General features: G+C 43.4%; 1 protein-coding gene across 26 annotated transcripts in view; it reads left to right on the top strand.

Moving 5' to 3' along the window:
- Positions 1-15,706, top strand: part of LOC106843859 (E1A-binding protein p400) — a 120,040-nt gene that overhangs the window by 62,061 nt on the left and 42,273 nt on the right. For all 26 annotated transcript variants that reach the window (XM_044776097.2, XM_070515819.1, XM_044776103.2 and 23 more), the window contains 6 exons: positions 1,098-1,262; positions 2,641-2,796; positions 4,176-4,270; positions 4,777-5,048; positions 14,673-14,875; positions 14,966-15,135. In XM_044776097.2, coding sequence (XP_044632032.2) covers positions 1,098-1,262; positions 2,641-2,796; positions 4,176-4,270; positions 4,777-5,048; positions 14,673-14,875; positions 14,966-15,135 — 1,061 coding nt within the window. The remainder of the gene's footprint in view (positions 1-1,097; positions 1,263-2,640; positions 2,797-4,175; positions 4,271-4,776; positions 5,049-14,672; positions 14,876-14,965; positions 15,136-15,706) is intronic.

The raw sequence follows: 15,706 nt of genomic DNA, 5'->3' as shown, positions 1-15,706 counted from the left end.
CATGACAACCTTCTCTTCCATTGCCAGCAAATAGTAGTTATCCTAGTTAGTTGCCCAAAGGAGGAAGCACTTGTATATGTTCCATTTCTGTTTGCCTGGGGTAGGAACTCTGTGGGCTGTGCCCCAGGAGCTGTGCTTGGGGGGCATAAAGTCAGCCAGGCCGCCCTTCACTCTCACGCCTTCACCGAGGGCTGATGGGCCCTTCAAACTTCACAGACAAATCTCTGCATCTCCTTTTATCATTTTCCCTTCCTCATTCATGGTTTCTGTGGGAAAGGTAATTTTGGGTATTTTTCTAGTTTTCTGTAACTGTTGTCTTTATAGAATCTCTAATAATTCTGGTGTGGGTTTTCTTGGGAGGAACATTTAGACTCGCATAGCGACTGTTTACACTTTGAAACCTGCTGCTGAGTTACAGCTGGAAGGCAGTGCCTTTTTGGGTTAGGTGCGGGTGACCCCGTCTGAGGTATGCTTTCAGCAGTGCTAAGTTTCTCCTCACAGGACACGTAGATGGCATCCTACGACCTAGTTCAAATTAGTGTGAAACTATATCTTAAAGCTACCTTTGTGTGATGCGTTTGTGTACTTAAGTACAGTCCCAAGTTTTGAGAAGATCATGGGTGTAATTGAAGCTAGTTCTTTTCTTTTATAGCTCTAGTGATAAAATCTTGTTTACCTCTGTGAGCTGAATTGGACGTGTACTTTTTCACATTTTGAAAGTTCTCTGAAGAGTTGATATGAGAGTTTGAAAGTATATTACAAACAGATTTCTCGTTTTTGATGTTTGAAACTTTTTTATTGGTTGGAAAGAAAAGTAAAGTATTCTTTAATAGTTTGGTTAGTTATGTTAATGTTTGATATCTAAAATCTCTACCAGTTATGATTAAGTAAGTGAAACATTAAAATTTGATTTTAATTATCTTCTCTTTTCTGTTAAAAAAGTTATTTTCTGAAAGTGTTAGAAAGCAATACCCAATAAATATTTCTCTGATACTTCAGTTTACAGTAGACAGTCATTGCATGTGACAAGTGATTGTCAGTATAGTAATTGCAAAGTTTTCCCCAAAGTCTTAATTCCTTTTTCTGCGTTTCTGCAGGTGGAGAGGTAGTCAAAATAGCCCAGCTGGCTTCCCTTGCGGGACCGCCAAGTCGAGTCGCCCAGCCAGAGACCCCTGTGACGCTGCAGTTCCAAGGGAACAAATTCACCTTGTCACACAGCCAGCTCCGGCAGCTCACAGCTGGCCAGCCCCTGCAGCTACAAGGTAAAAGACGGCTAACTCATTGTGACAGGTGAAGAACTCAACTGCAGGTAGTTTGCAGGCAGAGCCGTCCCAGGCCTGACTCCTCCCTGTGTAGCTGTGATTTGGGCCTGTTAGCTCCTTTAAGCGCAGTTGCTTTACTTGGAAATGGCCTTAATGAGTCTTGCCTTATAGGGTGTTTAGTGGACTAGTGAGATAACATACATAAATCATGTGGTTGCCTGGTACTTGATACATGCTAAAGAGATGACGGTAATTTTTTAATAAAATCTCTCTTTTGAAAAATGTTTCCTATTTTTAAAATCAAAATAGAAGTATTTGCTACTTTCTAATTTTAGTGTGAGACAAATTGCCCTAAAAATGCCAAAGGACCAGCACTTTATGTAGAAGTCATGTTCTTTATATATACAGGTTTTACAATTTTAACTTCTAGACCAAAGCCTCCTCAGCCTTTGGCTGAGAACGATATGTTCCTGTAGTAATTGCTTTTCGAAGAAAATGAGGGGATGCTGTTTAAGTAGCATGTTAGTATTAATCCTTAATGATTACATGGCAGCACTTTAGTCATTTCAGTCCCTCTCACGGTAGGTTAGGATTCCAAGGTGGTGTCCGTAGCAGCCTCGGCTGGTGCCCTCCCTTAGCCGTCTTCCCAGGATGTGTTGTTCATGGCTCTTGTCAGGGGCGAAGGGCTTTGTTGTCAGCCAGGTCTGGGATGCTCTGCACCAGTTCTGGAGTCACATGCACATCAGCAGAGCAGAGGCACCCGGGAAGCTTGCTGCAAAGAAACTATTTAATGTGGTTTAATTTCATATTTCTCCAGTTTTTTAACCAATGGGGTGAGGCCATCTGTTCCATTTCTGTTGAGCTCTAGTTGTGTAGAGCACACTGTGGGGCCTTTCCTCCAGAGAGTTAAGAAAGACTTAACCACACAAAAGCTGGAAAATGGCAAGCTCCTTAATTAGTGGCAGTAGAGCATTTGGCCTGAAAAACAAGTCTTTGGAAACTTCTTCATCTAGCATCCAGTTGGATGGCAAGCACCAAAACATGATCTGGGAGCTGGGACCTTCCACCTATGACTGGCTTGGGGGTTTAGGGCCTCAAACACATGTGACACACCCTCAGCAGGTATCCATTGTGTCACCAGAAATAGGAATTGCAAGGAAGAGATGAGCTTTGTCTTGATTTTAAGCAAAATGACATTGTTCCTTAGAGTTTTCATTCATTGTGAATGAAATATTTTCATTTTTCTCCAAGTAACTGAACATTGCATTGCCTCGTTGGAGTAAATTTGATTTTGGAGTTTTGGTTATTGCCTTGTTTGTTTTTGTATATTTGGAAGTAGTGTAGCCTGTAGGTAAAAGGCGCACCCATGTGATTGCAGGTAGCGTTCTTCAGATCGTGTCTGCGCCTGGGCAGTCCTATCTGCGACCCCCAGGCCCGGTGGTGATGCAGACTGTGTCTCAGGCGGGCGCCCTGAATGCCCTGGGAAGCAAACCCCCGGCCAGCGGCCCAGGCCCTGCACCCGTGACCCCGCCAGGTGAGTGCTCAGGAAACAGACTTGGCTTTGAAGCTTCTTTCTGACTTTCTTCGCTTCTAAGGTAGCTGCAAGATGTTTATGATATCTGCTGTGTGCCCCAGAACCTGCAAGTCCCATCTTTGGCCATCTCTGATTTCCACAGACGGGCTGGTATCAGCTTCGTTGGTTTTCTTTCTCTTTCGCTCTCAAAGGTATTGGTTGAATATAATCAGCCTCCACTCACCTTAGATTTGGGATTTTTTTTGCTCTAACAAGAGACTTGGAATCATGAGAAATTTTGATTGTTAATGTCAAATATATTTCTCGAATGTGTGAGAATTTCCCCTGGGACAGGTAGTGGAGCCTGGTTCAGAGCCTTCTCCATCTAGCCCAGCCTATGCTGCTCCTCACCCATCCTGCAGCCTGCTTCCCGTCCTGCTCTCCCTGGGTGCACCCCATCTGTGGTGCCTGCTGAGGAGCCCACGGACTGAGCAGGCACTCAGGTCGAGTTGACCTGTGGAAGCAGCAGGGAGCACTCCCAACCTGAATCCCTTGTCACCGCTCAGACCCAGTCTGTGGATGGTGTGTGGCAAAGCTGGGGTGGGGCCTGTGTACCCCCTTCCCATTGGACTGTGCCAGTGGGATGCTGGAGGAGGCTGCAGCGCTGTCAGTGTTGCCCTGGCAGCAGTTCTGCATCCCAGCTGTGGCATGTGGTTCCACTTGCAGTGAGTTCCATTTTCCAGGTTTTCTCTCACTCTCCTAGAACCAGCTGCTGGCATCCTCCCCAGAGCTTAATAAATCCTGTCTTGTGGGCCTCGAGCTCCTGTGCCTGGCACCAGCCCCAGCCCCTAGGTTCTAATCACCTTGGCTCTTCCCTTTGCCCCCCTGAGGTGGATGTCTGACCCCAGAGCCCTTTTCAGTCCTCAGGTACCTCTTTCAGCAGTCTCCTGTGTGAAAGTCTCTGTCAGGACAAACAGCTTGGCCCTGCTGGTAGGAGCAGGCCGTGTGTCATCCTGGGGTGGTTCTGTCCTGGTCTGGAGGACAGTGCTGACTCCCTGGCCACAGGCAGTTGGGGTAAATGATGAAGGACGAAGGGAAGTGGAGTGCTGGGGTCCATATGGCTGCTGCACTGGTGTGATGGCAATGAGGATGACCAGAGTCTGAGGTGTGTGGTGGGCTCCTCTGAGCACATGGGGCACTCACCAAAGGAGAGATAGACCCATGATGCTCAGATTAGATTGTCACCAGAGAGCAGGAATGCTTTGCTGGCAGTTCTGAATAATTTACACATTCCAGAAATGTGCTGGTGAAAGGTGATAGAGATCGTGCTCGTGGAGAATGAGGGTCTGGAGAGCGTGCCAGTAGGCTTGGTTTCCAACTCTTCACTTTTGCATTTGTAGTGGGTGTGCCTGGTCGAGTGGCAGTCAATCCCCTGGCTGCAGGAGACCCTGGAATGGCCTCCAAGCCAGCCTCTCCCATTGGAGGACCAACCCAGGTATGGTGCAGTACACCTGAACGCCATGGATGGGTGACAACCGCATGCATGGAAGTTGTTTTTCAGAAATTGCTTGTTATAAGGGATGGTTGTGATAGCTAACAGCTTCTATGAGGCATCATCAATTTATGTGCCTTCCAAAATACATAGTCTCTCTGAATTAAAAAATTTTGATTTTAAAAACACATTTCTGAATAAAAGGAATGAAACTGGACTTTATAATTGCAAAAATCCCCTTTCACGTTTTTTTATATTCTCGTACCTGCCTTCTAGATGTTAGAAATGCTCACAGTGTTTTGAGAAATACTTTTCACGTTGGCGGGGAAAAGAGTGCCAGTTTTCTGTGCTTCTTTTCTGTCGCTGTTTCCTGTAGAACCAGGACCTGCGTGTCCTAGTGTACCCTGTGCAGCAGTCACCATACATGAGGGGCCCCACAGGGCTTGGGGAGACCAGTAACTGGGCCTCTTGTTTCGCAGTAACCATTTACATCCTTGTTTTTGATAAAGGAGGAAAAGACCAGACTTTTGAAAGAGCGGCTGGACCAGATTTATTTTGTCAATGAACGGCGGTGTTCCCGCGCTCCTGTCTACGGCAGAGATTTGTTGGGGATTTGTTCCCTGGCTGGCAGAGAGCAGATGCCCTGGCTCGGGGCTTTGGATAGCAGTCACGGGAAGGGGGCTGGGCCAGCGAGCTGTTTCACGTCACCCTCCAAAAGTCAGAGGGACCTGATTCTGACGCTGACTCAACGTCAGGAATCCCTCCAGGATGTTATTGACAGGTAGGGTGGCCCAGTGTACAGATGTATTTTAAAGGTTTTTTACTCTCTGTATTGCACCCCAGCAACTTTTGGTGGTGTTTTGAGGATGTTCATCTTATTCCCATAAGTTTCTCCCTGAGTTGTCTCTTGGAAGTCTGTTTTGTAATCACTTTGGGGGTCTTCAGCTTTGGTGTCAGACGGTCTCTCTGGGAAGCCTGCCACACCTGCAGGTTGATTTCTTTTTCTGTGGGTACTGGGCCTGTCTTGGGGGTGGCCTTGGGGTGGACGTTGGCCACCCTGTGTGCAGAGCCACAGCACTCGACCTAATTCTGGGTGTGGAAACAGACCATTGTGTTGACGATTTTCTTTGTTTTGCTCTTTTAAAATAATATTTTATTAAAAACACACGCATGTTTTAACATTGCATGATGAGAAATGTTTAAGAGGTAAATTCAAACAGACTTTTAAGAGAAAATAAAAAGTCAAATGCTGTTGGGGCACAGCAGCCACACTGATCCCTCCTCTGCCAAGCCTGTGTCTTTGCTTCCTCTTTCCCGTATGTAGAGTTTCGGACCTGTTTGCAGTTTCATTCACTGCCTTGACCTAGTTTCTAGATTCAGCCTGAGACTGTGTTTTCTCTCCCTTCTCTGTTTTGTTTGTGTTGCTGAGCGGCAGTGCCCGTGGTTACTTATATTTACAGTGGGAAACCCAGCAGTGCTCCTGTGCCCTGGCTCAGTTTTCAGACGTATCTACTGAAGGTCTCTCACATCAAGAACAGAAATAATGGAGAAAAATAAAACTGGGAGTGGTTCTCCACATGTGAGCGAGTCAGCCTCTAACTTGTGACTCTTTCCTCCAGTCTCCATGAAGTTAAGGGTGGTAACCACCTGCACTCGTGCACTCTTCTTTCCCGATTTGTCTTTCTTTCCTTCTTCTTCTAACATTAAGGATAATTTTTAAAAAAATAAACTGTGTTTTTTAGAGCAGTTTTAGATTCACAACAAAATTTAGAGGAAGGTACAGAGATCATCCCCTGCTGCCACACCTGCCATTTCCCCTGTTGTTAACATCTTAGGTTAGAGTGGTACATTTGTTAGGACTGACGAACCTACATTGACACATCATAATCACCTCGAGTCCATAGCTTACATTAGAGTCCGCTCTAGGTGGTGTACATTCAACGGATTTGGACAAATGTATGACATGTATCCATCATTGTGGTGTCTTACAGAATAATTTTACTGCCCTGAAAATCCTCTGTGCTCCACCTGTTCATTTCTCCTTTCTCCCTAATCCCTGGCAATCACTCTTTTTACTGTCTCCATAATTGTGCTTTTCCAGAATGTCATATAGCTGGAATCACACAGTGTGTAGCCTTTTCAGATTGGCTTCTTTCACTTAGCAATATGCGTTTAAGGTTCCTCTGTGTCTTTTTGTGGCTTGATAGCTTATTTCTTTTTAGTGCTGAATAATATTCCGTTGTCTGGTTGTGTCATAGTTTATCCATTCATCTACTGAAGATCATCTTGGTTGCTTCCAAGTGTTGGCAGTTATGACTAAAGCTGCGATAAACGTCTGTGTGCATGTTTTTGTGTGGACATAACTTTGAGTTCCTTTGGGTAGAGCGTATGATAAGAGTATGTTTAGTTTTGTAAAAACTGCCAAACTGTCTTCCAAAGTGGCTGTACCATTTTGTATTCCCACCAGCAGTGGATGAAGAGTCCCTCCTGTTCCACGTCCTTGTCAGCATTTGGTGTTGTCTGTGTTCTAGACTTTGGCCATTCTAATAGGTGTGTAGTGGTGTCTTGTTGCCTTAATTTACAATTCCCCTATGGCATATAACGTGGAGCATCTTTTCGTATGCTTATTTGCCATCTGTATATCTTCTTTGGTGAAGTGACTGTTCAGGTCTCTGGCCCCCTTTTTTTTTATGGTGAGGAAGATGGGCTCTGAGCTAACATCTGTTGCCAATATTTGTCTTTTTGCTTGAGGAAGGTTGTTGCTGAGCTACCATCTGTGCCAGTCTTCCTCTATTTTGTATGTGGCACACCGCCATGACATGACTAGATGAGTGGTATGTAGGTCCACACGTGGATCCAAACCCGCAAACCCCTGGTCGCTGAAGCAGAGTGCATGAACTTAACCATTATGCCAACAGGCTGGCCCCTGACCCATTTTTAAAAATTGGATTCTTTTCTTTTCTTTTTTTTTTTTAAAGATTGGCACCCGAGCCAATATCTGTTGCCAATCTTCTCTCTTTTTAAAAATTTTTCTTCTCCCCAAAGCTCCCCAGTACCTAGTTGTATATTCTAGTTGTAGGTCCTTCTGGTTCTGCTGTGTGGGACACCACCTCAGCATGGCTTGATGAGTGGTGCCAGTTCTGCACCCAGGACCCAAACTGGTGAAACCCTGGGCCACTGAAGTGGAGCATGCAAACCCAAACACTTGGCCACGAGGCCGGCCCCAGTTAGGTTATTTTCTTATTGTTGAGTTTTAAGAGTTCTTTATATATTCTGGATAACAGTCCTTTATCAGATGTGTCTTTTGCAAATATTTTGTCCCAGTCCGTAGTGTGTCTTCTCGTTCTCTTGACAACATCCTTCAAAGAGCAGAAGTTTTTAATTCTAATAAAGTCTAGCTTATCAATTCTTTCATGGATCATACCTTTGGTGTTGTATTTAAAAAGTCATCGACGTACCCAAGGTCAGCTAGGTTTTCTCCTGTTATCTTCTAAGAATTTGAGTTTCGCATTTTACGTTTAGGTCTCCGATCCATTTTGAGTTAATTTTTGTGAATGATGGAGGTTCGCTGCCTAGATTCTTTTTCTTTTTTTAAATTATTTTATTGGGGTCATATTGCCTTACAACATTGTATAAATTTCAGGTGTACATCACTCTATTTCAGTTTCTGTGTAGACTGCGTGGTGTTCACCACCAATGGTCCAGTGTTTATCCATCACTGTACATATGTGCCCCTTTACCCCAGTTGCCCTCCCCTCACTGCTTTCTGTGGTAACCACTAATCTCTTCTCCTTATGTATGTGTGTGTGTATTTATCTTCCAAATATGAGTGAAAGCATGTCATATTTGTCTTTCTCTGACTTATTTCACTCAGCGTGATACCCTCAGGGTCCATCTGTGTTGCTGCAAATGACATAGTTTTGTCTTTCTTATGGCTGAGTAGTATTCCATTGTATATGTATATATATGCCACATCTTTATCCATTGATCTGTTAATGGGCACTTGGGTTGTTTCCACATCTCAGCTATTGTGAATAATGCTGCAGTGAACATAGGATGCATGTATCTTTTTGAATTATTGATTTCATGTTCTTTGGATAAATATCCAGTAGTGGAATAGCTGGATCATATGGTATTTCTATTTTTAACTTTTTGAGAAATCTCCATACTGTTTTCCATAGTGGCTGCACCCGTTTGGATTCCCACCAGCAGTGTGTGAGAGTTCCCTTCTCGCCACATCCTCTCTAACACTTGTTATCGCTTGTCTTGTAAATTATAGCCATGCTGATGGATGTAAGGTGATATCTCAGTGTAGTTTTGATTTGCATTTAGTGATCTTTAACATCTTTTCATGTGCCTGTTGGCAATCTGTATCTCTTCTTTGGACACGTCATTCATATCCTCTGCCCATTTTTTGATCAAATTGTTCATTTTTTTTGTTGTTGAGTTGTATGAGTTCTTTATATAGTTTGGAAATTAACCCCTTGTCAAATATATAATTTGCAAATATTTTCTCCCAGTTGGTGGGTTATCTTTTCATTTTGTTGATAGTTGCCTTTGCCTTGTAGAAGCTTTTTAGTCTGATGTGGTTCCACTTGCTTATTTTTTCTTCTATTTCCCTTGTCTGAGTAGGCATGGTATTCAAAAACATACTGCTAACACCTGTGTCAGAGAGCATACTGCCTATATTTTCTTCTAGGAGTTTTATGGTTTCAGGTCTTGGATTCAAGTCTTTAATCCATTTTGAGTTAATTTTTGTGTGTGGTTTAAGATGATGGTCTACTCTCATTCCTTTGTGTGTGGCTGTCCAGTTTTCCCAACACCACTTACGAAGAGACTTTGCTTTCTCCATTTCATGTTCTTGGCTCCTTTGTTGAAGATTAGCTGTCCGTAGATGTGTGGTTTTATTTCTGGGCTTTCAGTTCTGTTCCATTGATCTGTGTGTCTGTTTTTGTGCCAGCACCATGCTGGTTTTTTTTTTTTTTTTAAAGATTTTATTTTTCCTGGGGCTGGCCCTGTGGCTGAGTGGTTAAGTTCGCGTGCTTCGCTGCAGGCGGACCAGTGTTTCGTTGGTTCGAGTCCTGGGTGCGGACATGGCACTGCTCATCGGACCACGCTGAGGCAGCATTCCATGTGCCACAACTCGAAGGACCCACAACAAAGAATATACAGCTATGTACCGGGGGGCTTTGGGGAGAAAAAGGAAAAAAAATCTTTAAAAAAAAAAAAAGATTTTATTTTTCCTTTTTCTCCCCAAAGCACTCCTGTATATAGCTGAGTATTTTTAGTTGTGGGTCCTTCTTCTAGTTGTGGCATGTGGGATGCTGCCTCAGCATGGCCTGATGAGCGGTGCCGTGTCCGCACCCAGGATTTGAACCAGCAAAACCCTGGGCTGCTGAAGCAGAGCACGCAAACTTAACCACTCGGCCACGGCGCTGGCCCCTACCATGCTGTTGTTGTTCCATGTAGTTTTAGGATTCTTTGTTCTATTTCTGTGAAGAATGCCATTGGGATTCTGATTGGGATTGCGTTGAATCTGGAGATTGCTTTAGGTAATATGGACATTTTAACTATGTTTATTCCTCCAATCCATGAGCATGGTATATCTTTCCATTTCTTTTTTTTTTTTTTTACCAAGGAAGATTAGCCCTGAGCTAACATCTGCCAATCCTCCTCTTTTTTTCTGAGGAAAACTGGCCCTGAGCTAACATCCGTGCCCATCTTCCTCTACTTTCTATGTGGGATGCCTACTGCAGCACGGCTTAACATGTGGTACCGTGTCCACACCCAGGATTCGACCGGAGAACCCAGGGTTGCTGAAGCGGATGCGTGCACTTAACTGCTGCACCACCGGGCTGGCTCCTCCATTTCTTTATGTCTTCTTCAGTTCCTCTCAATAGTGTCTTATAGTTTTCAACGTATAGATCTTTCACCTCCTTGGTTAAATGTATTCCTAGGTATTTTATTCTTTTTGTTGCAACTGTAAATGGGATTGTGTTCTTGATTTCCCTTTCTGCTGGTTTGTTGTTCATGTATAGAAATGCAGCTGATTTTTGTCTGTTGATTTTGTACCCTGCAACTTTACTATATTCATTGATTATTTCTAATAGTTTTTTGGTGGATTCTTTAGGGTTTTCTACATGTAGAATCATGTCATCTGCAAATAATGACAGTTTTCCTTCTTTCTTATTTGGATCTTTTTTATTTCTTTTTCTTGCCTACTTACTCTGGCTAAAACTTCCAGTACTATGTTGAATAAGTCTGGCGAGAGTAGGCATACTTGTCTTGTTCCTGCTCTCAGAGGAATAGCTTTCGGTTTTGCACTGTTGAGTATGATGTTGGCTGTGGGTTTGTCATATATGGTCTTTATTATGTTGAGGTATTTTCCTTCTATATCCATTTTTATTGAGGATTTTTATGGTAAATGGATGTTGGATCTTCTCAGATGCTTTCTCTGCATCTGTTAAGATTATCATGTGACTTTTATTTTTTGTTTTGTTCATGTGATGTTTCACATTGACTGATTTGTGGATGTTGAACCATCCCTGCATCCCTGGAAGAATTCTCACTTGACCATGGTGTGTGATCCTTTTAATGTATTGTTATATTCGATTTGCTAATATTTCGTTGAGGATTTTTGCATCTGTGTTCATCAGCAATATTGCTCTGTGATTTTCCTTTTTTGTGTTGTCCTTGTCTGGTGTTGGTATCAGGGTAACACTGGCCTTGTATAATGCGTTAGGAAGTGTCCCGTCCTCTTCAATGTTTCGGAATAGTTTTAGAAAGATAGGTGTTAAATCTTCTTTGAATGTTTGGTAGAATTCACCAGAGAAGCCATCTGGTCCTGCACTTTTGTTTTTTGGGGAGGTTTTTGATTACTGTTTCAGTCTCTTTGTCATTTGTCTATTTAGGTTCTCTGTTTCTTATTGATTCACTGTTGGGAGGTTGTATGATTCTAAGAATTTATCCATTTCTTCTAAGTTATCCAATTTGTTGGCATATAGCTTTTCGTAGTATTCTCTTATAATACTTTGTATTTCTGTGGTATCTGTTGTAATTTCTCCTCTTTCTTTTCTGATTTTATTTATTCGAGTCTTCTCTCTCTTTTTCTTTTTCTTTTTTTTAAAGATTTTATTTTTTTCCTTTTTCTCCCCAAAGCCCTCCAGTACATAGTTGTATATTCTTCGTTGTGGGTCCTTCTATTTATGACATGTGGGATGCTGCCTCAGCGTGGTTTGATGAACAGTGCCATGTCTACACCCAGGATTCGAACCAGTGAAACACTGGGCCACCTGCAGTGGAGCCTGCGAACTTAACCACTCGGCCACGGGGCCAGCCCCTCTCTCTCTTTTTCTTAGTGAGTCTGGCTAAGGGTTTGTCAATTTTGTTTATCTTCTCGAAGAACCAGCTCTTAGTTTCACTGATTCTTTCTCTTGTTTCTTTTTAGTCTCTATTTCATTTACTTCTGCTCTGATTTTTATTACTTCTCTCCTGCTACTGACTTTGGGCTTTGTTCTTTTTCTAGTTCTTTTAGGTATACGGTAAGCTTGTTTATTTGAGATTTTTCTTGTTTGTTGAGGTAGGCCTGCATTGCTGTAAATTTTCCTCTTAGTACTGCTTTTGCTGCATCCCATGTTTTGGTGTGTGGTGTTTTCCTTTTCATTTGTTTCTAGGTATTTTTTGCTTTCCCTTTTGATTTCTTCATTGATCCAGTGTTGTTCAGTAGCATGTTCTTTAGGACCCACATATTTGTGAATTTATCAGTGTTTTTCTTGTAGTCGACTTCTAGTTTCATAGCATTGTGGTCAGAAAAGATGCTTGATATGATTTCAAGCTTCTTAAATTTATTGAGGCTTGCTTTGGTTCCCATCGTATGGTCTGTCTTCGAGAAGGTTCCAGATGTACTTGAGAAGAATGTGTATTCTGTTTTTGGATGGATTGTTCTGTATGTGTGTATATATATGTATGTATATATGTAGTCCATCTGGTCTAGTGTTTCATTTAAGTCCACTGTTTCCTTGTTGACTTTCTGTCTGGATGATCTATCCATTGTTGAAGTGGGGCATTGAGGTCCCCTACTCTGATTGTGTTGCTGTCAGTTTCTCTCTTTAGTCTGTTAATAGCTGCTTTATGTACTTTGGTGCTCTTGTGTTAAGTTCATATATATTAATACATATTATGTCTTCTTGTTGGAATGTCCCTTTTATCATTGTATAATGCCCATCTTTGTCTCTTGTTATCCTTTTTATTCTGAAGTCTGCTTTGTCTGATGTAAGTACAGCTACATCCACTTTCTTTTGCTTGCCATTTATATGGAGTATCATCTTGCATCCCTTCACTCTGAGCCTGTTTGTCTTTAGAACTGAGATGTGTTTCCTGGAGGCAGCATATTGTTGGGTCTTGTTTTTTAATCCATACTGCCACTCTGTGTCTTTTTCCTGTTTTGCTGAGGAAGATTCCCCTGAGCTAACATCCATTGCCAATCCTCCTCTTTTTTTTTTTCTTCGTGAGGAAGATTAGCCCTGAACCAACATCTGTGCCAAGCTGGAAAGACCTGGTCACTGCCGGGGGGAGGGGGAGGAGACGCACACACTGGATGTGCTGGTAGACAGGCAGGGAGTAATCACCCTCTCTACCCCCGCCAGGACTGCCCTCCAGTAAGCAGGCTAAGTCTGCTGGGAGAGGGGTAGAGAGCAAGCTGGCCTGCCTTCTCTGCCCCTTCCAGGACTGCTTGAGCAAGCCACCTGTTTTCTCACAGTTGTGCAGGCCAGTATGTTTTGGAAATTCAAGTCAGAGGGCCCCACCCCAGCTGAGACAATCTGAGATTATATACCATCCCCAATCTTGGAAAGTCAGAGCAGAGTTACAAAGCATAAATAAAGAGAAAACTGGGGAAAACATAGAAAACCACCAAATTGAAATGGCAGACAGAAATACAAGGAAAAAGAAACAACAGAAATACAGAACAACCAGAAAACAAAAGACAGAATGGCATATTTATTAAGCCGTAATATATCAATAATCACTCTAAGTGCAAACGGATTGAATTCACCAATCAAAAGACAAAGAGTTGTCTGTGTGGCTGAGTGGTTAAAGTCCCACGTGCCCTGCTGCAGTGGCCCAGGCTCAGAGGTTTGGATCCTAGGTGCGGACCTGTCCGCTCGCCAGCCATGCTGTGGAGGTGTCCCACACAAATAAAGTGGAGGAAGATTGTGGCCGCACAGGGAATCTTCCATTGGTCAGTGGCTTGCTGACTGGTTGTAGCTTAGAGAAGAGAGAGAAAGGGAACAACTCACTCCACCGTGGTGCTGACATCGCTCTTAGATTCATTTTATGCATGTGGATGTCCAGTTGTTCAGCACCATTTGTTGAACAGACTCTCTTGCTCTCTTGTTGCCTTTGCTCTTTTGTCAAAGACCAGTTGATTATATTTATGCGGTTCTGTTTCTGAGTTCTCTATTCCGTTCCATTGAATCATTTGTCTATTCTTCTTTGGCAATACTACACCGTCTTGGTTACTGCAGCCTCATAGTAAGTCTTAAAGTCAGGTAACACCAGTCCTTCAACTTTGTTCTTTTCCTTCAATTTGTGTCGACTCTTCCAGGTCTTTTGCTTTTTCGTATAATTTTAGGTTCAGTTTGTTAATATCCACAAAGTAACTTGCTAGGATTTTGATTGGGATTGTGTTGAATGGGTAGATCAAGTTGGGAAGAACTGACATCTTGACAATATTGTCTTCCTATCTGTGAACATGGAATCTCTCTCCATTTGATTAGTTCTTTGATTTTGCTTATCAGCCTTTTGGTACATGCAGTTGGTAGCAAGTCATGGAAACCCAGCTTCAGCTGACTTCCAGAGTAAGGGCTTTTCTGGTGCAGGTGGCATCTGGGGGTGGGGAAAGGGGTGTCAGGTTGGCTGTAATGACTCATGTGAGTTGTCATTGTGCTGCTCTCTCCAGGGCCTCTTCATCCCAAGTCTGGCTCCCCTCCTGGTGGCACAGTGCCTGTGGCAGCTCTAGGGTTCACATTCTCCCCACAGGCCATCCGGGTGATGGAGTACCTGTATCCCAAAAATTCCCATCAGAAGACAGGCCCTTCACATGGAATGGGCTGTCTGCACCCGTTCCTGCAGTCTGGGGGATGCCCTATGCTGGTTGTTTTGATCTGGGTGGTCTTCGATGGCCAGGACTGGTCGAGACCTGCTCCCATGATTGCTGTGATGGATAGTATGGGCTGTCACAGCAGCCACATCAGCCCCGTGGTGACTAGAATTAGGCACTCTGGCTTCTCTGGCAGCTCCGACTGTCAAAGGGTTCTGCTCTCTTCCTTCTGGAGCCTTCACTGCCTGAGACAGAGGTGCTGCGTGGTGGAGATGCTGTGTGACGAGCATGCTTTTTGCTTCTCAGGGTGGTGTGTGTGATCCCTCCGGTTGTGGCTGCGCCCCCCTCCTTGTGGGTGGCAAGGCCGCCCTCCCTCTACAGCCACAGGATGAGGATCTTCAGGCACTGCCTCAAAGAACACACAGCTCCCTATGCCCAGCAGCTGCAGCAGATGACGGCTCTGCGCTCACTGCAGTTTCCGGAGCTGAGATTGGTCCAGTTTGACTCAGGTATGAGAGGAGATCCCATTTGCACTGCTTACCATGTCAGATTCACTTGCTTTGGATTCTGAGATACTCTTGATGTTACTCATTTCACAGGAAAGTTGGAAGCCTTAGCTATTTTACTACAGAAATTGAAATCTGAGGGACGTCGAGTGCTGATTTTATCGCAGATGGTTCTTATGTTAGATATCTTAGAAATGTTCTTGAACTTCCATTATCTCACCTATATAAGAATTGATGAAAATGCCAACAGTGAACAGAGGCAGGTAAGAAGAAATTGTTTACTTTGTTACCATTTACAGTTCAGTTGTGTGAACTTTAATTGCCAGTTTCTGACCTGGTTTCTCAGAGCTGTGTAAATTCAGTGTTGTCATGACCCTTCTGAACAAAGGAAAGAACTTGTGAATGTCGTTGGACTTTGGTAATTCTTTAGCTCCATCCTTTGATATGTTTTCATAAGTCATTTTATTCCAGAGACACACGGTCGGTTAGATGTCTCAGAATTAGACTTGATGTCCTGCGGTCATTACAGGACAAGATTGGTGTGCTTCAGGAGGTGGTATGGGGTGGAAATACAGAAACTGTCTAGATGAATTTGCAAGAATTGCAAGATAAAGAAATCCAAGTTAAAATAATATGCTTGTTTTTCACTCGTCAAATTTGCTAAGGGTATCTTGATTCCCTCAGGTACAACGAGACAGGCATTCTCATACCCTGCTGGTAGAGGTGCAAATTACTACCACTTTCTAGAAGGCAAGTTGACAGTATCGGTTGTGAACCCCAAAAATGGATATGTGCCTGGTGTAGTAGTTCTGTATCTGCGACTCTCTCCCCCAG

Source organism: Equus asinus, chromosome 8, assembly GCF_041296235.1.
Source record: "Equus asinus isolate D_3611 breed Donkey chromosome 8, EquAss-T2T_v2, whole genome shotgun sequence".
Taxonomy (NCBI): domain Eukaryota; kingdom Metazoa; phylum Chordata; class Mammalia; order Perissodactyla; family Equidae; genus Equus; species Equus asinus.
The sequence above is the reverse complement of the archived record's forward strand: the minus strand, read 5'-3'. Positions and strand labels throughout refer to the sequence as shown.